Genomic DNA, 24,966 nt, shown 5'->3' on the forward strand with positions numbered 1-24,966 from the left:
AATCTTAAAAAAAAAAAGAGAATATCCTTATGGGTTAGGCCAAATTTATCTACTCAGCTAATACTGAGCCCACACCATGTGTTAAAAGAAGTTCCTAGTTCTGGACACAGGATGGAAAACACATGTCTGTTACCCTCAAAGTGAACCAGGTCTGCTACAAAGTCCTCATTACCTTGGTTAAAAGGAGGCTTTTCTTTGTGTTTAAACTCTAAGTGCACATGCTTACTTGGCAACTGTTGAGGTATGGCGTGCATGTGGGTATTGCACCTACTGCTAAAATTAGAACTTCAGCTTTTTAGGGGCAGGATGGTATCTGTTTCTTATTGAAAATTGCTTCTAACCCAATAGTTGTTCAAACTGTCGCACTGATTGAATAATGCAAGGAAAACTGAAAAATGTACGTATTCTACATCATGGTAAATTTATCTTATCACTCAGAAAAAATATTTACAATGAAGGATTAAGCATTGGATTAAATGAACTTCTGTCAGTCAGAAACTGTCTGCTAAAGCCATAAATAGAGAAAGCCCTCTGACAATCAAGAGACTAGAAAAGCCTCATCACACAGTGAAAGAGATGAAGTAGAGAAGAAGAAGAAGAAAAAAAAATCTGATCTAAAACAACAGTTTCAAGTTTTACTTTCAATTCCAAAGAAGGGAGGGAGAAACCATTGTTCTTATTGGTAAGTTTGTGAAATACGGGCTATTATTTAAAAAACAATCTTAAAAACATAGATGTTTGGGGGGAATTCAGAATAGGCAAAGTAACTAACCTCATTAATTCCTCCACTTTATCATCTACATCTAGGTCCTCTTCTGAGGCTTCAAAGCTATATGACCTCTGACCCATGCTGTTTGCATGGTATCGAGATGGCGACATCTTCCCATTGGATGTGGACAATCGATCGTTGTTCTCTCTCCCATTTTGATTGGTAGTGCAAGGCTGTGGGGAGGTATCATAACTGTTGCTGGGTGATGGGGACATTCCGGAGTGCTGGGTCTGCGTGGAAGCTGTGGCTGTAGAGGAAGATGCTGGAACATTGTTGGTACTGTTCCCATATGAGCTTCCCCCGTAGCTGGACCTCCTTCCAAACTTATCACTATGCTCTTGATCAAGACGGTCCAAAGTTTCTAATGCATGGAGAATTTCATGTTTGGTCATCCCAGTACGCCGAAGACGTTGGAGCAGATCTATCTGTTCTATGGTAAATCTGGGTTCATCTGTATAGTGAGACATGGTTTCCAGCAAACTGGGGGAGAAGGGGGGAAAGAAAAGGATACAAATGAAGTGCCTTCATTGTTAACTAACAAACATTTCACCATCAAGAATCCTCAGCAGAAGAGGCTTGATCTCAGCACCAGCTTACTTCACTGAGTATAAAATTATAAGGGATAGGGTGATGGCTCAGTCACATGACAGATCTGTTGCGTAAGCAGGGGTGTCTTAAGTTCAACCTCCTGCACCAATGCAAAAGCTGAGTGCAGCAGCACAGGACAGGAGTTCTAGCACTGGAGAAGTAGAGGTAAGATCTTTGGGGCTTGCCGACCAGCCAGTCAAGCTAATCAGTGAGCTGTGGTTTCATTGAGAGACTCTGTCTCAACAAATAAGGTGGAGCACAACCAATGAAGACACCCAATGTCCACTTCTGGCCTCCATATGCATTCATACACATATTAATAACACACACACAGACAGACAGATAGACAGACAGACAGACACATACACACACAAAACAACAATGACAAAGACAAAGACAAAGACAAAGAAACGAGTCCTAATAGACGTTTTTGTTGTGACTTGGATTGGTACAGATTCTGAGTTAGTAGGAATGTATCAATTATAACATAAAACCCAACTTATAATGGAATAAAATTTATGTTTTTCATTGGTTTTTGGTAACCAATTGAAATTTGGAAGCAAAATATTAATTATGTCAAGAATACCCATTTATCAGGTAAAGTCCACATAGTGCATCAGGCACAGACTATGTGATTATGTACAGTTTTTTTTTTCAATTTCAAAATATATTGATGTATACTAGCATATTAATGGGAACTTGCTGGAAACACTTGTGTTATCTTGCTTTTCCAAACACCAGCAAAATTGACCAAGAACTCTAAGGTCATTCAGTGCAGACTGTTTGGCTTGGCTGAGTCTAAGTGAATGCTAGTAACTATACAAATACTGCAGTGGAGGATAAGAGCAGTACCTACAACACACGAAGCAGCGCTTCCACTTCCTACAAGTCTTGTGAGCCTCCTCTCTGCAGCACGTTCTCTGAATGGGTCCCTCATGTGTACAACCAACTGGAGCTATTCATATCTGGAAAACTGGTTCTACATGTTTCCACCTTAACTAGCACAAGACACTGGAGCACACCAGAAAATGTTCTCTTAAGAGAGAAACTTAATATTTTAAGATATTAACCACATCATAAAAACACCCCCTCCCTCTTTGAATTACTTTTTTTTTTATTTATAAAAGCTGACTTTAAAAAAGATTTATATGTTTGTAATTTTGTATTGAGTATTAGTCTGCATGAAAGTATGGGCACCACATGCATGCAGTGCCAGAAGCAGCCAGAAGAGGGCAATGTATGTCCTGAAACTGGAGTTACAAACAGTTTTGTAAGTTGCCATGTGGAGGTTGAAACCCAACCTGGGTCCTCTGCAAACACATCAAGTGCTCTCAACTGCGAAGCCATCTCTCTGACCCCTAAAATCTGACTTTTGAATTCAGGATTTTTGAAAGTGATAACCAATTCTATTTTAATTTGTATTTTCTAGTGACAGATATGATCATTGGCATGGAGTAGCCTTGAAATAAACAATTGCTAAGAGAAACAAAGGTCAAGAAATTTTCTTATCTTAAAGACAAATGTGCTGTAGGCCAGTCCCCTAAACCTGTTGTACAGCTTACTATCCCCCCGCCCCGCCCCCCACCTGTACTGTAGAAAAATCCAATTGAAAAGTTACTTTTACTAAGAAATTGGGCAAGAATTTCATCTAACCTCACCTAGTCCTCCTAGCAAGTCTCTATGGTAGATACGATTTATTTGTTTTGTTTTAATGTCACATTATGAACTGTTAAGGAAATTGAGGCTAAAGATACTTTTGTACCTTTCAGAAAGTCTAAGACCATCTGGGCAACAGAATGAGTTCAAGGACATCTTGTCAGTTAGTGAGACCTATCTTAACATAAAAATCCAGTATTCTTTAAGAGCAGTTCACACTCTTAACCACTGAACTACCTCTATGGCTCCGTTTTTGTTTTGTTTTAAATAATTGCCAAACCAAAATAATTTTGCTGTGGGATGGTCTGTATGTCAAATTGCTCTGATTGGTCAATAAATAAAACACTGATTGGCTAGGCAGGAAGTATAGGCGGGACTAACAGAGAGGAGAAAAGAAAGAACAGGAAGGCAGAAGGAGACACTGCCAGCCGCCACCATGACAAGCAGCATGTGAAGATGGCGGTAAGCCATGAGCCATGTGGCAAGGTATAGATTTATGGAAATGGATTAATTTAAGCTATAAGAACAGTTAGCAAGAAGCCTGCCACGGCCATACAGTTTGTAAGCAATATAAGTCTCTGTGTTTACTTGGTTGAGTGTGAGTGGCTGTGGGACTGGCGGGAAAGATTTGTCCTGACTGTGGGCAAAGCAGGAAAACTCTAGCTACAAAATTTACCCCTGAATTTACTGGCTTGGCAAATGTCAGTTTCTTCTCATAATTATTTTTCCATCTTCATAGTTACTTTCCCTTGAAAATAAAAGGTTTGTTTTGGTATCTTCAGTCTTCATCCAATCAAAGTATTTCAAAAACTGTTCTTCCCTTAGATACTTAACTTTAGGAACTATTTTATCTTTGTATAGCAAAGTTAACCATATTTTCCTATCCTGTTCAGTCAGTGAAGATCATTAAGTCATACTCTGTTCTTCAAGCCTCCCTCTAATATGACACAACACTGTCTATTAGCAAAAAATTTTATAGTATCCAAAATATTTTATACCACTTAGGATCCATTAACAATAGGAAACCACTTTTATTCCAATATCATAAAGGGGGAAATAGGGTCCACCCTTACTTTGACTGTCCAGAACACCTAATCATTTCTAAGCACATGTTCTTGGATCAGCTCTTCCCAACTTCTGGTGAACAGGCTACCACAGGAATGAAAACTTGGCTCTCTTCAAAATGTTCTACTTAGACTATGGTAAGATGGACAGTAAGTGTAACTGTGCTAAGCCACAGGAAGACTTTTGATAAGATGGACAGTAAGTGTAACTGTGCTAAGCCACAGGAAGACTTTCGTGAAGCAGGAGCTGGGGGAGAATAAAGCAGATAACCAAAAAATGCAGGGAACAAGGGGAAAGCCCTGCAGCATCCTATTGCTGTCCCTGGAATTCTTAAGCACTTAGACTCCTGCTTTTCTTTCATTTGGTGGGACAATCAACTTCCCTTTGCACTTCCCTGTGTTTAAATGGATGTCTGTAGCTTGTACCAAAAGCAGCCCCTGCTGCCAAGGGAGCTAAAGCAGAGGTCACAGTTGCCAGGGTCAAACGAGTGACTTAGAAGAGGACAACAATGTCCTGAGCAGGATCACACTATGCACATGACACCGAAAACACAAACACACACACACACACACACACACACACACACATGATTAGAAGCTTTCGTGGACATTGAGAACACTTTGCCAATGTGCACCAATACATGTGGCAGGATATATTATGCCATTTTCCATTTGTACTTCTCATAATTTACCTACTGCAAGCACAGCTTCATAAAATAACAGCAGCAAGTAACCTATATAGGTCATCTAGGACCATAATGCCAGCAATCCTTTCATGACAAAAGAAGATGACATGGAGGGGCTAAGTTAATTTTCTCACGCATGAAAATCATTCACAGGAGAGGAGGAAGTTTTGCTTTAAGTTACTAATTTGAATGTAGGCTCCAGCTAACAGTATTTGAAAATAATGTAAGAATTTTGACACTCAAATAATATAGACAAAGATTAAAATAGAAAAGAACAATTCAGTTCAGGACTTATGGCTTAAATCTTAAACTGATACTGTAAGACCACAGTACATTTTGAGATATGAACCGTATTTTGCAATAATACCTAAAATCTTTCTAGATAAGCCACAAGGCCTGGGAGAAACCTTTTTAAATGATATTCCAAAGATGGACAATGGAAGAGTCTGGCTAAGGCATTCAGAAACGATGAATGAGCACTGAAATCATAGGGGCAAAAATGACACGGATTGTAAAGCATCAATAGTTAAGTTTTTGTTTCTGCTGTTTTTATCTTGTCCAGAATGACTAGGCAGAACCCACTTTACCCTGTATGGTAACTGTAGGATGATTCAAACATTCCAGGCCCTTCTTACGATTTATATACACTGTTCCCTTTCTTGATTGTTACTACCATCAGAGAAGTGGCTTCAGAGTAAGAAAATGATAAGTAAGAGTAAGTAAGAAATAATGCTTTACAGGGAATTGAGCTTCATAGTAGAATGATCCTATAATTCAAATGATTAGGTAAACTGACTAAAGCCTAAGAGTCTATGACTACAGACCATGTGTCAATGTCCCTTTCCTAATAAAAGGATTTTATGATAAGCATAGTTATATTCCAGTGTGTCAATCACACTTTAGTATTTTTTAAAATAGCACAGATTAAGTTCTATTTTGTGCAGTTTGGAGGATAATCTGTTACACAGCTTTAAGATGATCTCAAACACTGCTACACATGACAGATACGTCTATAAGGCACAGCAGAGTTGATGTTCATCATCTCAAGGACGCAGCTCATGAAGCTCCTCCGTTCACTCTTGGAGGGTAAGGTACTTTGCTGTTTCAGCATGTCTGAGACACAGCCTTGCTACATAGCTCAGGATGGTCTTGGACACATGCTCTTTCTGCCTTCGCGTCCCGAGTACTGAGATTATCAACATAGTCCTACGTATGGGAATCTGGAGTCAACACCTATCCTTTGAGAACTCTCCCTTCTTTTATGCAAGTTACATTAAACCTTCCCAGACCCTGTAGTAAGTTGCTGACTAGAAGTACTAGCCTTCAAAAAATTTGTTTGACAGACATTTTGAAAGCTTTGTAGCTTCACCTGCCAATATTTAGCAGTGCCCTCCAGCATCAAGTGCTTAAAAAAAAAAAAAAAACCCCACAGGAAACAAAACAAAAACCCCTTATTGCTGTTTTCATGTGGCAATACATTCTCTAGTTACTGCACTCCTGTCACAGAGGACAGCATCCCACTCCTCTCTATCCTGTGGCTCCCACAGTCCTTCTACTTCCTCTCTTCATCCCACTCCTCTCTATCCTGTGGCTCCCACAGTCCTTCTACTTCCTCTCTTCAAAGTTCTGGGCCTTGGAAGGCTGGAGAGGATGACACATGTTCTGTTTGGGGCTGAGCTTCAGCAATCACTTGGAGTGGTCTATGTGTCCCCTTGTGACTTCACAGCTCTCTGCTGTGAGGATCAAGTGAAGTTATCACTCCTGTAATGCACACCTGGGTCATAGGCTTTATTTCTCCACTAACTGAACAACTAAGCTTCAATAATTTAGGAACTCACTGTGTAGTTAAGACGCACCACAGCTGTACTTTAAGTACAGTCCTCTGAGGTTTGTTCATTCATATTACTTACCCACTCCTCAAGAACTATAAACCTTTCCAGGTGTGGTGACACAGGAGACTGAGGCAGGGGGATTAGGAGTTCAGGGTTATCCTTGGCCATGTAGCAAGTTTGAGGGCTGTCTGATACACAAGACACAAGACCCTGTCTCAAAAAACAAAACAGAGCCAGGCGGTGGTGGCACACGCCTTTAATCCCAGCACTCGGGAGGCAGAGGCAGGCGGATCTCTGTGAGTTCGAGGCCAGCCTGGTAGAGAGAGCGAGTTCCAGGAAAGGCGCAAAGCAACACAGAGAAACCTTGTCTCGAAAATCAAACAAAACAAAACAAAACTACGAACCTAAGCAGAGGGGTTTTTTTTTTGCGTGCCAATGAATTGTGTGATTTGTGAAACTCTTATTTTGATCATCTCTTTATTTCCACTATATACAAGAAAGACTATATTAAAGTTTATAGACAGAGAAATAAAAATTTGGTGTCAAAGAGCCAGAGAGATGTGGTGGTACACACCTACAATCCCAGCACTCAGGAGGATGCGGCAGCATGTTTGTGAGTTTAAGGCTAACCTGAGACACAGAGCAAGTTCCAGGCTATTTTAGACACAGGGAGACTCCATTCTCAAAAAACAAAGGGTGCGGGAGGGGGGAGAAACAGAAAAAGACAAAGCAGCAGGCAGGCAAGCAGGCAAGCAAGCAAGCAAGCAAGCAAGCAAGCAAGCGGGTGGGTGGGAGGGGCAAAGTCCTGAAGATAAAGTGCCTTTGCTAGGGCACAGCTACTCAGCAGAAACTCAGGCGACAGTCTTATCATCTGGCTCTCCTCCAGAGACTGCACTAAATCACAGAATCAATGTATGTGTGTGTTGAGGGGTGGAGGAGGGGTTTCAAAGAAAAACCTAAATAATAAATAAAACCAATCTTAATGTCTACTTATTAGATTATACAACTGTCAACCAAAACAGAAGAAATTTAAGTGAAACAGACTCCACCAAATTTTAGAAATTACTTAGGCTCAAGGCACTCTGCACTAGACGCTAAAGATGCACTTAATGAGCTAATAGGCCCTTTATCTTCTCTAATTTCTGAAATTCCGGGAATACTTTTATTCCGAGGCCTATTTTATATGAACTGGTGGTTACAGTTCATATTCCAGCACAAAAACATTCTTGACACAACACCACCATCTCCATTTGTATCTCTGCCTTGACTCCAAAGACCAGCTAGCAACAATAGCTAATAGGCAGAAAGAACTACCTTACCATCTGCGGTAGTGAAAGAGAAATGGCTATGGTATCCTTAGGAGTTTGCATGCAAATCAAGCATTAAGAGAGCATGCTTTTTATATTCTGCTTGTTCCTAAGAATGCAACTGGGGCTCTCACCAACACTTAACCACCTATCTGACCAGCTTCTAGACTATTAAACAGTTAAAAATAATGACTATGGGGCTGGAGAGGAGACTCAGCAGTTAAGGGCACTTACTGTTCTTGTGGAAGACCTGAACTTGGTCCTTAGCACTCACATTCAACAGCTAATAAGCACTCATAACTCCGGTTCTAGAGGCCTCTGGCCTCTTTCAGCACCCGCACTCACTTGTGCATACCCACATATGCATATAAGTAAAATAAAATCATTTTAATGAAATAATAAATATGAAAACTTTATGTTTAAATGGAAAAATGTTAAAATATAATGTTGAAAGTAAAAATGGTAAAAGAGAAAAAAACAAAAACCTCACAGATCTGAAACCACATTCCTCCCCATATGATTACACTCCTTTTACCTTGATGTCAACAACATGTACCATTTTAATAGTTTCCTAAAAATTTCTTTTACCTTGGGCTGGCAAAATGACTCAGAGAGTAAAAGTGCTTGTCGTTAAACCTGCGTTTGATCCCGCATGGAAGGAGGAGAGTACCACCTTCCACCAACCTGTCCTGACCTCCCCACACAAGCCGGAGCAACTAAACATCCAGCCCACACACAAAGAGATAAATGTCATTGAAATGAATTCTTCCAATTCTAAAAGCATTTGTTATCACAGTTCTAATCACCTAACATTACTAGAGGGACTGACAGGAAGAGTTGAGAAGGATACTTACACCACTGGAAAGGAACTGAGCATACTTTACATGAGGTGGATCAATGGCCTTTCCAGAGATGGCCAGCCTTATTTACCATTCTGTAGAACAAAGACAGAAAATTGAGAAACAGTTATGTAACTCAGCATTGAATAAAAAGTTTAAATATGCAACTTTGGGGTATTAAGAGTTAATATTAGATAATCTTTTTTCCCCAAAATTATTTTGTAATTTTGAAATGAAATACTGAATTGGAGCAAAACTTAAAAAACACAGAAAAATGACATTTATAGCTTTCCAAACGATTCCCCTGGGGAGGGGAGCAATTAAAAACAAAAGTCACCCATTTTAACTTGTTATCAGGAACCACCCACAGAAGTGGATCTAGACTTGCAATTAGATGCACACCCTGTAATGGCACTCAACCAACCCTTAACTGGAGAGTAAGCCTTGGCCCTCTTCCATGCCAGGCCAGCCCTCTGCCACTGAGCTCCACTCTCCCCAGCTCTCAGCCATCATTTGCACAATACCAGGCACTTAGGAAGACTCCTATAACAAAGCAAGCCCCAGCACAGCTTAGCTGCAGGTAAGGTTTGGGGTCTACTGCTAAGTGCAATGCTTATCTTGCAGCTAGGTGGACTCAATTTCTCTGAGTCTCAACTGTAAAAAGGGGCTAACACAGCGACTTCAGAGAGCTACTCAAGAATGGTTTTAGTTTTCCAAGTGAGAGTGATGAAGCACTTCACAAACGAGCACTGGTAGTCGCTACTACTACCAACTTAAAAAAGGGATACATGTTCTGCTGGCTCAGATGACCAACACTGCACAAGTGAGTGACAGAGACACTTCCACCGTCTTCAATTCCAAGAGTGCGCGTGCGCACACACACACACACACACACACAGCATGAATCTTAAAAGTTCTTATTAATAAAAACAAACCTGAGGCCAGTTATTGGGGTGAATGCTGGAAGATTAGAGAAGCAGAACAAGCCACTGCCACCTCACCTCGCCAATTCCTCAGCTGATCCTGTTTCCTCAGACTCGATGCCTCCTCTGAGTCCTTATCCAAATGAATCTCAGCTGAACTGCTTTTCCATAGCCTGAATGCTTAACCAGCCAAATGCTTCTAGTTTCTGGTCTTCACGTCTTATATATCTTTCTGTTTTTGTCATCACTCCCTGGGATTAAAGGCTCACTTCTTGGGATTAAAGGCGTGTGTCACCATGCCTGGCTGTTTCCAATGTGGCCTTGAACTCACAGAGATCCAGAGGGATTTCTACCTCTGGAGTGCTAGGATTAAAGGTGTTGAGTACCACCATTTTCTAGCCTTTGTATCTAGTGGCTGTTCTGTCTCTGACCCCAGATAAGTTTATTAGGGTGCAAAATATTTTGGGGAACACAATACCAACACACACACACACACACACACACACACACACACACACACACACACAGGAATCAAAACCAAAGACTGAATTTATCAGCCATTTCAAACCTTAAACTATAGATAGAGACAACTATTTTCATAAATTGCAGATTAAGATACAAATCAGAAGTTAATTAGTAAAAATGTTGACATGAAAGACTCACTGAAATATCCACCATCATTTAATTATAAGCAAGACCCAAGTGTCGACCTATGACTGATGCCCCTGAGGGTGCACAGTCAAGTCAGCAGCTCTGCTCGGCCACAAACCCTAAACTGCAGTCTTAATGAAGTTACTGCTATAGCTAATTTTCTTGCTGATTAAAAAATACCTGTCTTTAAAATAAGTTTAAAGTACAAAGAAAATCTACTTTTGAAAATACTGCTAATTGCTTTCTCAGTTAAAGTAACAAAATTTTTTCTTACATTAGATATAAAAATATATACTCCAAGCAGAAAGACAATGGTAAAAAAAAAAAAAAATAAAGTACAGCAATACACCTAATGACAAAATTTAGAAGATGGTAGACCTTCTACACACTTTTAACAAAGGACGGAAACAGGTCTTCAATAGCTTGCAAAAGCAAATAATAAGAGCACCCAAACAAAAAACAGATCTAATAGCTCTCAGTATTTCTGCCCAGAGGTAAATACTATGAAGTTTCCTGTTGAAAAAAAAAAACAAAAGAAATGAACTATGGCCGGGTGGTAGTGGCTCACACCTTTGATCCCAGCACTTGGGAGGCAGAGGCAGAGGCAGAGGCAGTTGGAGCTCTGTGAGTTCCAGGACAGCCTGGTCTACAGAGTGAGTTCCTGGACAGTCACCAAAACTACACAGAGAAACCCTGTCTCAAAAAAAAAAAAAAGAAAAGAAAAGAAAGAAATGAACTATGGAGGCTGAATGTACAACTCAGATGTTAAGAGCACTGAATGCTCTTTCAGAGGACCCGGGTTCAATTCCCAGCTCCCACATGGCTGCTCACAACTGTCTGTAACTCCAGTTCCATGGCAAAACACTAACGCACATTAAAAAAATTAAAAATTAAGAAATGAACTATGCATAACCCTGTATATATCTGACAAACTTACCTTTTTAATTGCAAACTTTAAACAACAACAAAAAAAAAAAACCCACAAAGAAACCAACAGGCAGGTTGTGGTGGCAAAGGTCAGCAGGATATACTGGAGGCTGAGGCAGGAGGATAATGAGTCAGAAACTAGCCTAGGCTATCCCCTGGCCCAGCAAGATGGCTCAACTGGTAAAGACACTTGCGATGCCAGCTTGGTGAGCTGAGTTCAATGCTCCAAACCCAAGTAAAAGTAAAAAAGAACCAACACCATGATGTCCTCTGACCTTCACGAAAGCACTGTGACAGGCACCTGAGACTGCCACCCTCCCTCCCTTCAACATGCACCTATAGACACACTATAATAAATAAACCAACAATAAAAACAACAAAACACTAAGCCAGTATGGCGGTACAGGCCTTTAATCCTCGCACCCAGGAAGCAGAGACAGAGGGTCAATGCAAACTCAAGGCCAGCCTGGTTTACCCAGTGAGTGCCAGGTCAGTTAAGAGCTGCACAGAGATCCTGTCTCAATAAAACAAAGACTGGGCCTGGGGAGGCAGCTCAAGGGAAAGTGCTTGCCACATAAGCATGAATGAAGAACAGCTTGATTCCCAGCACCCATGTTAAAAACAAAACAAAACCAAACAACAACAAAATTAATAATTTAAAACAAAGCAACAAAAATAATTTATGAATAAAAAAAATTAGTTAAAACAAGTCAGGCACAGAGGTGCTCTGGAGAAGTGGAGATGGGAGGATCTCTGGGGCCTGCGGGGCTAGCTAATCAGTGAGGTCCAGGTTCAGTGAGAGACCTTGACTTTGAAAAATAAGGGAAGAGCAAATGAGGAAAACACGACATTCATCTCTGGCCTCCACACACAAACATGCACACACAAACATAGATACAGAGATGAAGAAAAGAGATGATGAATATTTGCAAACATTTTGCAAACACAGAAAGAATCTGGAACTAACTGCTTAATGCATCCAACACCCAGTCTGGACAGTTAACAAGTCAGACACCATAGCACCCTCCCACCCTGTGCCCAAGGTTGTTTTCACCCAGATTCCAAGCCTCATCATTGTCACAATTCTTAGCAACTTCCAATATCTGCTTTCCAAATCCAGAATATATTAGCCATAAAAACTTTAAAGTATTTAAGTATATAAAAAGGTTTAAGAATTAAAAACAGTGGTGGCGCACGCCTTTAATCCCAGCACTTGGGAGGCAGAGCCAGGCGGATCTCTGTGAGTTCGAGGCCAGCTGGGTCTACAGAGTGAGATCCAAGAAAGGCGCAAAGAAACCCTGTCTCAAAAAACCAAAAAAAAAAAAAAACAGTACGTAAGAATTAAAAACAAAGACCAGTTATCTGAAGAAAGAAAAGAACTATTTATTTACAGATACACAGAACAAAGCTGATCCTCAAAATTGTCATTGTTTATGATCAGTGTTTAAAAAGGAAGAGGACTGTGACATTAGTGTACTTTCAGGTTGTTTTGTTCTGGCAGAGCTGAGGACAGAATCTGGGGCTCCAACATGCTAGGCCCCACACCACCACTGCGCATCCCCAGCCTGAAGCAATTTTTTGTTAAAGACAAAACAATTAAAAGCTTATGCTTTAGGACATTAATCAGAGGTGTTTCACTCATGTCAAACATTTTTCCTTTGAACAGTTCCAAATAAATACTGCCTTCTATATTTAGCATCTATCTGAGAGGCAGATGGTAAATGTGGGGTGAAGAATGGTTGATGACATGTGCGAAGATAGATTCACACATACAGAAATTTAAAAAGCATCATGGTTAGAATATTAGGGCTTGGGGGCTGGGGATTTAGCTCAGTAGTAGAGTGCTTGCCTATGAAGTACAAGGCCTTGGGTTTGGTCCTCAGCAAGGGATTTTAAAAAAAGGAAGAAAAGGAGGAAGAAGAAGATTAGAGCTATCCAGAGTGGTTCATTCAATCCATCCTAGCACCTGGGAAGACCAGCCTGGGCCACAAAGTAAGTAAGACTAACCTGAGACCCTGTGCCCTCCTACCACCACCACTACCAAAAAGATGATAAAATACTAATACTAATTTTTCAAATAAGTCCTCCAGGTAGTTTCAGACTATAAATTTAATGACTATTCTCTCAGCCAGATTCACTGGGCAAAGGCTTTATGTGAACCAATTTCTTAAAGTTCACAATCACCTGAGAAACATTAAGACACTAGCTGCCCAAGGTCAATCAGCTTTTCTTACAGAATGACAGGCTTCATCTTCAAACCGTAGGGTTAATGACGCCAATATTACTTCTGCATTGTTTCTCTGGAGCAAATATTTCACTGTGATAGGTGCCATGAGATGCACTGAGCATGTTTAGCATTCATGATTAAACAGGCTGGTCACATACCATGGAGACTTTTACTCTGGAAGATTTATTATACATACTACCTGTTAAGATCTCACAGCCCTGCAGACACCCCTGCTGCTTCTACATTCCCAGTGCTGGGAAAAATTCATGGAGAGCTTTACCAATAAAGATGTTGCTTTTCTAGATTCTAAGGTTATTTCTTGTCACTTCAACTCACCTGACTTGACAGATACTGACTAAATTTCTGTCCTTTTTTTTTCCTCACACAACTTTTAAATATCAGCATAATGTTTGCAGTTTTCAGGCTAGGCATTCCTATGGTTTTCTCATTTACCCTTGCAGGACCTTCTTTCATTATGGTGGTAGGACTTCCCTAAGGAGCATGGCTCCTCAGATCCAACACAAGACTTCTATAGAGTAGTGAGGGTAGTGTCAGAGGCCATGTGAGAGGAATAGGAAATAGCTTTGGAACTCATGGAATACAACCAGGCAGTTAGCATAATCACACTGGGTGAGTCTTGGAGAGGCAGAGTCCCAAGGACTATGTGTCCTGGGGACCTCATGCTGTTATTGAGCACAGCTCTGCTTATTGCCCTAGAGGTCACCATGTCCCTCATCATCTATGGGTTGTATGAAAACTCTCAGGGTTTCTAGTCCCTCACTGGGCAGCGTTACTGGTACTTAAATAATAGTGATTGACTTTTTCCAAGCATTGCTGCTAAGCAGATTAATGATTCAACCACCATCCTTAGAAAGAATTTAGACATGTAGAGTGTTAGTAGTTAGATTAAGATGTTTTTGTTAATGGCTTTGAAGTAGAAAATCTTGGGAAACAATTTAAAGTTAAGAAAGGTACACTTTTAATAGTTGAGCAAGGGACTTGTTGAAGTCAAGGAACAAGAACAAAGGCAGCCCAGTTAATAGCCAACGTGTCTTTCTTGCTAAAGATGGGTTGAAGATCAAAGGCGATGATTAAATTCCCTGTATCCATTTCTGCCTCCAGCTTCCTGATAAAATTTAATAAAAAAAAACTGCTGATGATTGGGTATGCACCCTGAGGATCTTAAGATAGAAATTATTGTTTCTATAAAAGTTTAGAATTGTGATTATTTTAAGATTTTTTTCATAAAATTGCCTTTTGAGATAAATAATAAAATCATTGATCCTTACTTTGTAATCTTAAAATGCAGCCTGCCAGTTAAAGAACTGGCTGAGAAAAATACCTTGCTTGCTTACACTGGTAATCTACAAGTTGCTTAGACATGAATGTATATGGGTCTTTGTGATAATTTGTTTTTCACCTGTAATATGTAAAATGAGAAACATGCTGTTTTTTGCTTGTATTCATTGTAATTATTTACACGAAAAAAAGTAGAATATAACTACATTGTAATTTTTATGTTGCTTGAAAAACTTTGCTGGGGTATATAAGCTGTCGGGGGAAAACAGAAGGAATACATCAAGGAAAAAGATTAAGAAGAAAACATCAGGAAAGACAGAGAACGGCTGGGAAGAAGAAGGAAACAGGGTAGAAGAACAAAGAATAGAGGAGAATAAGCAATACTGGAGTGGGAGTTTAACAGCAAGGCCTATTTCCTATCAGCTGTTGCAGTCTCGTTCCCTAACAGTGTGCTGACTTCACAAGCAGTAAACAAACCTTTGTTTAGTGCAGAAATTAAAGAAAATACCTATTTTCTTTCTTTTGAGGTGGTGGTGGGGGGTTCAAGACAGGGTTTTTCTGTGTAGCCTTGGCTGGCCTGGAACTCACTCAGGCTGGCCTCCAACTCACAGAGATCCACCACTGGGATGGAAGACATGCACCATCACTGCCTGGCAGAAATACCTATTTTCAAGTCTCATTCATATAAGATAGTCTTAAATTTCTAATTTGGAAAGCACAAAGAGTCTGCAATACTAAAATTTAAAATATGCAACTGACCACTTTTCAGACAATTGATAAGCATGTATTAATTACACTTTATAGAAATAAATGAATTTTATTCTTGAAAGGTGAACAGTGTATGTTTCCATGACCAACGATTTATAATCTACATCTGCACCACATTTAGAACCAAACTGTGTTAATACCAGAGGCCCCTGAGGTAGCTAGAACACTAAACTAGAATTTAGAAACAAAACAGCTTCACCCTGTTTCACCCGTAACAGTCCCTGGAGTTCCCTACCGTAGGCAAACTGAAAACCATGAGAGCAGCACCCCTGCCATTGTGATCAGTAACTCTACAGTCGCCCGTCTTTTAAAAGACTCTCCTCTCATCTAAACAGACTCTAGTCCTGTTTGGCATACATCTGGAATATTCTGATAGTGCAATATAATAGTTTATTCAGGGAGTCAATCCCTATCTATTGCTCCTTCACTCATTCGAAGCCTCTACTGCTTCACAGGCAGAATGAAGTGACAAAAATTACCAGAGCACAACTTGTCACCCTGGACAACTGGAAGATCCAAATGTCCTCTTCATTTTGCATTTCCCTCAACCCAGCAGTTTCCCAATGCTTACTCACAGAAATAATTGCAAAATTAAAAGAAGTGGACTCATTAAGTTATAATAGGGCAAATCACAACATCTTAGGTTAACTGATGCTAATGAGCAGACCGTATTTTCCAACCACCTCAGCTTATAAATGAAAACAAAAAAATTCTGATACAGTACACAGAGCCCTTACTCCTTCCTGGATGAGCCCAGCATCCATCGGGTGTTGACAGAAACAAGGCCCTGCAATCATAAATACCTATCTTCTGCAGGTCTGAAGCACCTCAGTAGAATCCAGGTGCATTCTCAAGAATGTTACCATCGAGAATTAAAACTCCAGTCTCCAAGACTCAAAGGAGGACAAAATCCTAAATTTGATCATCACCAGCAAACATCGCTGACCTATTCACTTATCCAACCAACCCTTTGATTTTTTTTTTTTTTTTTTTTTTTTTACTTCTGACTCTCAGCACCCATTTCTACCTCATAGCTTGCTTTTAGTTAGCTTTAAAATTCACTAAGTCTAGACCAGTGAGATGGCTCAGCAGGTAAAGAGCAGGTTGTATAGCCCAAAGACCTGAGAACTGATTCTGGAAAAGTTGTCTCTGACCTCCATACATGAAGTGTAGCACATGCATGCCTGCACTCAACCCTCCACCCACAAACTACAAATAAAACAAGCCCTCGATAATTCTGCGTTACTGGGTGTGATGGCTTATGCTTGTAACCCTAGCACTCAGAAGGCTGACATAAGAGGATAGCAAGTTCGAGCCCAGCCTGGGCTACACAGACAGACCCCACCCCTATAGGGGACTTGAAATCACTAATTCTGGAAGTAATGCTGCTGAGTTGTATATTGTGTGGTTCCCACTAGCTTCACTGTAGATCATACCTAACATGAAAGTTATAACAATTGCCTACATTACTTTTCACAGACTTAAAGGCCATTTCTGCTAAAATCAATGATGCTTCAATTGAGCCTGTGTGAGTGTGCACATGTCTGTCTGTATGTATGCATGCACGCATGCATGCGTGTGGAGCATGACCTTCTGATTTCGGGAGGCATAAAACTCTATACATCCCCTAAAGAGAATGGTGACTATTTTACCTCCCATCATTTCTCCACATCCTAACTCTCCTGTTCTTTATGGACAATTAGCCCTAAACCCCACCTCTAGGGAGGCAGATTTGAGACTTAGGTTTCCCATCTCTATGCCTGGCTATGTAGTGAAGGAAGAAAGTTTAAAAAGTCTTCGTTACACATTTATTTATTTGTTCTTATTTGTTTACGATGGAGGGAACACACACACATGCATATGTGGAGGTCAGAAGACAACTTGTGGGAGTCAGTTCTATCCTTCCACCATATGGGTCTTGAGGATTACACTCAGGTCACAAAGCTTGGTTGTAGCTAGAGTTTTCCTGCCTTGCCCACAGTCAGGACAAATCTTTGTCACCGGCCAGTCCCACAGCCGCTCAGACCCAACCAAGTAAACACAGAGACTTATATTGCTTACAAACTGTATGGCCGTGGCAGACTTCTTGCTAACTGTTCTTATAGCTTAAATTAATCCATTTCTATAAATCTATACCTTGCCACATGTTTCATGGCTTACCGGCATCTTCACATGCTGTTTGTCATGGCAGTGGCTGGCAGTGACTCCTTCCACCTTCCTGTTCTTTCTTTTCTCCTCTCTGTTAGTCCCGCCTATACTTCCTGCCTAGCCACTGGCCAATCAGTATTTTATTTATTGACCAATCAGAGTAATTTGACATACAGACCATCCCATAGCACTTGGTGATAGGCAACTTTACTCACTGAGCTCCTGGCCCACAGAGGAAATTTTTTTTTTTGTTTTGTTTGTTTGTTTTGCAAAACTTGGTTCAGTGACATGTATACTGAGTGGTGGATAAAACTGGTCTGGTCATTAACACTAGGAGCCAGAAACCTAGTTCCTAGGTTAGTGTTTACAATGATCTACACAACAGATAAAAGAAAAAAAAAATACAGATATCTGGAAACATAAGGACTTTAAACAACATCAGTTGTAGATTTTACTGAGTTTAGAATATTATAAATGTGCAGAATGAAGCCTTCTCTTGCTTCCATTTAGCAATAAATTCTGTTAATTGCTAATATATTTTCTGAAATACTATGCTAAGAAAAACTGTACAACGGGCTAACATTTGGTTGGCATCTTTTTTACCTAAAAGTGTATCTTTTATGCTCAAGTCCTGCAAGCCTTGTGTCCATCTGTCATTCACGAATTCAACAAACACTTAGTGAGCACCTAAAAACAAGCAAAGCCGTGGGAAGCACAGTCATGAAAAAATACAAGCTCTGCTCACATAGAGCTTATATTAGTGAAAGACAGAAAGGGGTCAATATAAACTCTACATCACAGTAAACACAAAAGAGAAAAAGAAAGCTGGGAAAGAGGAGAGGGCTTGAGGGTTACAGGACTCAGTTTCCAGTTTTAAACAGCATGCTCAGAAAGGCTCACTGAGGAAATTAAACCAGAATGAAGACTTGAGGCAGGGAGCAACCATACAAATAAGGGGGAAAGGACATTTCAAGATCTTGAGTCCAGAAAGAGCCTATCAGGTTCAGGAATGACAAGCACAAGGATGTATATGAGCAACGGGTAAGTATTAGAACACAGACTAAGCAGGAAGCCCCCCTAACCATGTAAGATCAAAGGGAGCCTAGAGTTTCTCTTTAGAAGTACAAAGTACTTCCTGAGCTAATCACCTGAAGGGGTAACTCAGCAGGAAACCTAGTATGGATTGCTAAGGGCAGAACTTCTAATACCAACAGGTTAGCAAAGAACTTTCTTTCGTATATGCCCAGCACTTCAGAGACATCATCGGCTACCCTTGGGCAAGCTTTAAAGCACTGCTGTCAGTTTACTAGGTGAGGACTAAAGGCAGAGGACCAGAGAATTCAGCTCTCCACAAACTGCAAGGGAAAGGATCAGCTGGCCAGGTGGGATAGCACACACCTGTAATTACAGGATTCAGAAAGCAAGAGGATCATGAATTTAGGACCAGCCTAGGCTATACAAATCCCCATTTAGGCAGGGCGGTGGTGACACACTCCTTTAATCCCAGCACTCGGAGGCAGAGCCAGGCGGATCTCTGTGAGTTCGAGGCCAGCCTGGGCTACCAAGTGAGTTTCAGGAAAGGCGCAAAGCTACACAGAGAAACGCTGTCTCCTAAAAAAAAAAAAAAAAAAAAAAAAAAAGCCAAACAAATCCCCATTTAAAAACAGAAAAAGGGGGCCAGGCGGTGGTGGCGCACACCTTTAATCCCAGCACTCGGGAGGCAGAGGCAGGCGGATCTCTGTGAATTCAAGGCCAGCCTGGGCTACCAAGTGAGTTCCGGGAAAGGCGCAAAGCTACACAGAGAAACCCTGTCTCGAAAAACCAAAAAAAAAAAAAAAAAAACCAGAAAAAGGGATAGGGAAGGGAAAAGCTTTGCAAAAAGATAACTTGAAATAGAGATCACAGTAACTACAAGTCAAAATTAGGAGTGTTCCAGAGAGCTGCCCTAAGCTTTATCTCATTCATAGGCAAGCACTACACAGAGTGCCAGCACTACCTCTTACAGAGTAGTGTACAGCTTCCAAGTTTATATAGCTGAGATGGGGAGAGTCTTAGTTACTTTTCTATTGATGTGAAGGGACTCCATGGCCAAGGTAACTTATAAAAGAAAGCATTTAATTTGGGGCTCATCATTCAGAGGGCAGTAGAGTCCATGACCATCATGGCAGGAGCAGGGCAGCAGACAGACAGGCATGGCACTGGAGTAGTAGCTGAGAGCTTTCATGTGGAGACAACAATGGCCAGGCAGAGAGAGAGCCTAACTGGGACTCCCACGAGCTTTTGAAATCTCAAAGTGACACAAGTCCTCCAACAAGGCCAAGCCTCCTAGTCCTTCCCAAACAGTTCCACTAACTGGAGACCAAGCATTCAAATATTTGAGTCTTACAGGCCATTCTCATTGGACCACCACAGGGGGCACTCAGCTTTTCTAAATACCCATTTTTAAAAACAGAGTTCAGAGCTAAGTATCTCTACTTTTATGTTCCTCCATGACCTTCCAGTCCCAGAAAGAGCATATATTCTACTTCGGAATGGTAAGAATTTAGCTTGTCTTTATCCGCTATAGTTTTCATGGATTCCAGACCTCTTACTATGAATTATTTCCTTCAGTTACCTACTGATAAACTCAAGGATCCTTGAATTTTATAACTATAAGCTAACACCATACACATATAGTCTTTTATTTATTGTATGCAACTAGATATAACACCAGCTCTCAAAAAATCTTTGTGCTATGAATTATAGGTAGACAGAGTTCTTTAGCAATTTATTTTTATTGTTTTTATTTATGTGTATGGGTGTGTCTGTGTGTTTGTACAAGAAAAGGCCAGAAGAGGCCTTCAGATTCCCTGGACCTAGAGTTAAAGGAGGTTGTAAGCCACCTACTGTGGGTGCCAAGAGCCAAACTCTGGTCCTCTTGACTGAGCAGCTAAGTGCTTCTAACCACTGAGCCATCTCTCTAACCCCACAAGAATTCTTAAATCTTTGAAACAATTTTCAGATTCAAATCAACATTAAATTCTTTTACTTTATTTCTAACCAGCATAATAAATATGCTAAATATGTACCCCTGGTCTTTATTACTTATTTGTGTCCATCTATAAATAAAAATGTGGAAATAACTATTTTATACAATGTTTAAGAATATCTACTAGGCCTTCGCAGCACTGGACCTGTCAACAGCCAATTATGGATCAGGAAGGAGCTCGTGGGGCCCTACTCATCCCTGCTAAACTACTGTATACTGATGGATTCTGAGGGAGGAACAGTCACTATTTTCAGTTGTGGACCCAAAGGTGAGCCCACCAGGCTCCACTGGACAGTTCTACCCTTTGGACACACAGACATCCTGGTTAAAGTCAGTGCTCATAAAACAAAAGGACATGAATGTGGGACAGGAACTTGTAAGGAGGAAAAGGCAGAGATAAGAGAGTAAACAGATATATAATCATCACAGAAGATGATTTTAAAACAAGAGAAGAACAAAGTATCTCCCATGAGGCAGACATGTGACTCACAATAGTACCTCAGAACTCAGGAAGCTGAGGTAGAAGGATACTGTGAATTCCAGGCTACCTAGAGCTATAGAATGAGTCTAAACATATATATTTAAAAGAGTATCTTCTGTGGGTTTTAGATGATGATGTTAAACACAAGTGAATTTACCTTAAGTAGATGGATTTATATCTTAGTAAATTTATTTGAAAAAAGTGGAATAGAATACCCTCTATGAAGGTCTAAGAGAATGCTGCATTCTTAAACCTTCTGTTTACACTCATATAAACTGGTGGTAGACTCGCAAATACTGCTTCTAAGGGAATTAAACTGAAATTCAGAGCTAGGAAAGCTTACTCTCTATATGGTGAACTGCACAAACCACTCACGTGCTAAGCAAAGTGTTGCCAATTACCTTCCACTGCAGGTTGTTCCAATGTTAGTGTTCCATTTAAGACCTTTTCTCTTCTATTAATTAATGCAGCTAATTGCTCTCTCAATTTTGTCTTATATTTTTTCTTGTATATAATTACAACTTCCACAAAACACAAATCTAAGGACCAAGATGGGGCCAAAGAAGTTCTGCTCCCACATAGGCTAGCTTCCTTCAAACTAACTTGTGGCAAGTATTTTTGAATGTGCACATTTGAGTACAGATGCCAGCAGAGGCCAAACATTGGCTTTGGGTGTCTTCCTCAATCACCCTCAGCCTTATCATTTTTGAGGCAGTCTCTCACTGAATCTCACCCTAGGGCTAGTCTGTCTCCACCTTGCCATGGCTGGAGTTAGGTGTGTACCACCATTCCTGACTTTTCATGTGCCCGCTGGGAATCTAACTCAGATCCTCAGGCTTGGGTGGCAATAACTTTACCAATTGAACCATCTCCCTAGGCTCTTAAATTCTCAACAATTTTGTTCTTTGAGGGTAGTTGAGTTAATCCTGTGAATGCACACTGTTTACCCTACACAGGATCTACAATTTTGAGACTACATCTGTATTAGTGCTTTTGTTTTTAACAGAGACAAGATCCTCTGCAGCTGTCACCACACTTTGTTAATTCCTCATGTAATCTCTGCGCACAGGGCAGTCACCACAGGCAGGTAACAGCATCCCTCAAAGTCTCCAGACACCACGTATCTGCCACTGTTGACCACTGAGCTTAACACTGTGATTTCTCATTAAAGAAAATGAATGCTTTACACTGTCCTGTCCCTAAGAAAAACGCTGCCATGGTTTACAGCATGCCAAAACACACTGATTTTTCATGTGAGTTATTTTAGTTAAAAGCACTCTGAAGGCAGCATTTCGAGAAGGATACTTTCATGAGAACAGGGGATAGAACTCCCATGAGAAAGGTAGCCCTCCCTGTACCGGAGGAAGGAAGACATTCTTATCAGGCGTCCAGGATGGAAGAAATCTACACAAACAAACCCTCTTCAACTAACCTTATCTGCTTAGTCACTCTTCCAAGATTAACTGCCCTGACTGAAAGCATTTTATTTGTTTAAGCCAGCTTTTGGTCCTAACTGCTTCTTGGGCGGGCTCCCATGAAAAAAATTACAAAATAAAATGTGTGTGTTTTTCTCTAAATAATATGTTAGTTTAGTTCTAAGGTTTGAAGAGGACAGAAGAGATATTTATCTTCCCCACACCGTGAGGGAAAGCCATCTACTTTTTCCCTCTTACCCCTGGTTTACTTTCTGTTGCCTGGGCATTGCTGGAATGGTCATCAAACAAAATCCAATGGTGACACAGCTAGTTCACCAAACAGCCAGAGTACACACCAGGGGCTAGGAACACACAACGGCACCAACAAACAACCCCTTCAGAGTCGTTACGAGAAAAGGTGCTGGGGCCAAATGATACCGCCCGTCACCTTCCCTAGCAATTCCAGTTCTGGAGACTGATCCACAAACACAGTCACACAGGGCCAGTAAGGTTAGTCCTTGCAGCACTGTTCACAAGAACCAAAGATCAGAAATAATCTACATCGGCACCACAGGACTGGAGGACTAAGTTAGGGGATAACCACACAACACAGCCATAAAAATTAAATTCCTCACATGCCATCATGAAGTAGATTTCAACTGAAAAGAACAAGAAAGGACCAAGTATTTTTGTCAGTTGTGGAGGGAAAAGATAAGAAAAACGGTCCATATATGGCCTTGTTTCTATACACACATCAAATAATTCTAGAAGGATGTAGAAGAAACCAGTAATTCTAATCTCATTCCAAGTATAAGTAAGAATTTCCCACAGGAGGCAGTAGATATAACTCAAGAGATAAAGTGCTTGCCTAGCATTCACTGGGTCCTAGGTTCAAGCCTCAGTACTTCCAGGAAAACAAAATTCAGAAGGAGGGAGACAGTAACACCCCTCCATATCTAGGGCATTTTGCCTTGGAGTTCACGGTGCCGATTAAACAGGAACCTGGGGTGGAGTGAGGAGCAGGAAACAAGACAATGAAAGAAACGGCATCCTTTGCCATCTGGTTCTTTGAACTGGCTGCTGGCTCTGAAGAAGTAAAAGGGCAGATCCAAAGATAAAGGACCTTTTCAGACATGGGCAGACTGCAACTGAGCAGGAAGAGGGGCTCTCTACCTCCAGCCAGGGCTTCTGACGCTGCAGGCTGAACGGGTACATAAGCTCTGGCATGGCAGGGATGTCCCTCACAGGGGACGCAAGTGCAGTGACCTGATGAGGTACCACACAGGAGCAGCCTGAAGAAGCCATTGAGAAAAAAATTCACTTCATGGTGTGTGGTGGTGCACGCCTTTAATCCCAGCACTTGGGAGGCAGAGCCAGGTGGATCTCTGGAGTTTGAAGACAGCCTGGTCTACAGAGTGAGTTCCAAGACAGCCAGGGCTACACAGAGAAACCCTGTATCAAAAACAAAACAAAACACCCCACAACAACAAACTCGTCACTTCTGTACTCAAATTCATGTGATATTCCACTCAGGGGGTTCCCCCAAATCCTTATCAGGCTCCAAAAGCTTGGTTTTTGTACAAGCAAGAGGAAGCTGTTACATTCCACCTCTCTCCGGGTCATGAAGCCTAGATACACTTTCACGGCAAATCTCTCAATATGTGATGTGAGGAATAAAGAAACAGAAAGCCACGCTCCTGTAAGAAAGCCAAAAGGAATTCAGAGTATCTTAAAACATGGCCTACTGCTCACCACACAGGAAGTCAGGGAACTGCTGAGGACAAGCAAAGAGGTCGCTCAAGTTCTACTGGGGTCCAAACCTACTCTGCAAAGTGCAGTCTTTCAGTTGCGCTACAATGCTGCTTTGCTAATCACTGAAGTGATGACGTAAATTCTGGATTCGGTGCCAGTGTTTACCCCTGCCTCCTAGATTGTTCACGTTAAAAAGAAGGAAAACCAGAAGAATGAGAAAGGAGAGTTGGGGACACAAATGGGTACATAAGCATATCCTAATACCACATTAGCAGAAAATTACAGAATAACAAAATCCAGAGTTGCTTTCTTTTTTCAAAGACATCTTGCCCTGCTCTAAAAATATAACCAAGTATTTATCTTAATTCAACTTAGTTTTCATTTTTCAATTTTATCCAGAGATAGAGTAATATATACAATCCATTTATGTCCTACAGCACAAAAATAATAGTTTTAAACACACAGATGAGCCATGTTCAAGAGGTGGAGTTTGCACTAAAACCATCTTAACACTTGCTAAGGCCATCCCTAGGTAATTTGGATTCCTATGTGAAGATGAACAATGCTGTCTCACACAATGGCAGGAAGAGGGGTTTCCTAAGATTA

At 40.8% G+C, this 24,966-nt stretch overlaps 1 protein-coding gene across 48 annotated transcripts in view; it reads right to left on the bottom strand.

Moving 5' to 3' along the window:
- Nucleotides 1–24,966, bottom strand: part of Hmbox1 (homeobox containing 1) — a 158,388-nt gene that overhangs the window by 102,704 nt on the left and 30,718 nt on the right. For all 48 annotated transcript variants that reach the window (XR_013042490.1, XR_013042489.1, XR_013042488.1 and 45 more), the window contains 2 exons: nucleotides 8,757–8,836; nucleotides 773–1,249 (listed from right to left, as the gene is read on the bottom strand). Coding sequence is in view for 44 of the 48 variants with exons in the window: in XM_076545217.1 (XP_076401332.1) it covers nucleotides 773–1,249; nucleotides 8,757–8,779 (500 nt within the window). In the remaining 4 variants the exon portion in view is untranslated. The remainder of the gene's footprint in view (nucleotides 1–772; nucleotides 1,250–8,756; nucleotides 8,837–24,966) is intronic.

Source organism: Peromyscus maniculatus, chromosome 9, assembly GCF_049852395.1.
Source record: "Peromyscus maniculatus bairdii isolate BWxNUB_F1_BW_parent chromosome 9, HU_Pman_BW_mat_3.1, whole genome shotgun sequence".
Classification (NCBI taxonomy): Eukaryota; Metazoa; Chordata; class Mammalia; order Rodentia; family Cricetidae; genus Peromyscus; species Peromyscus maniculatus.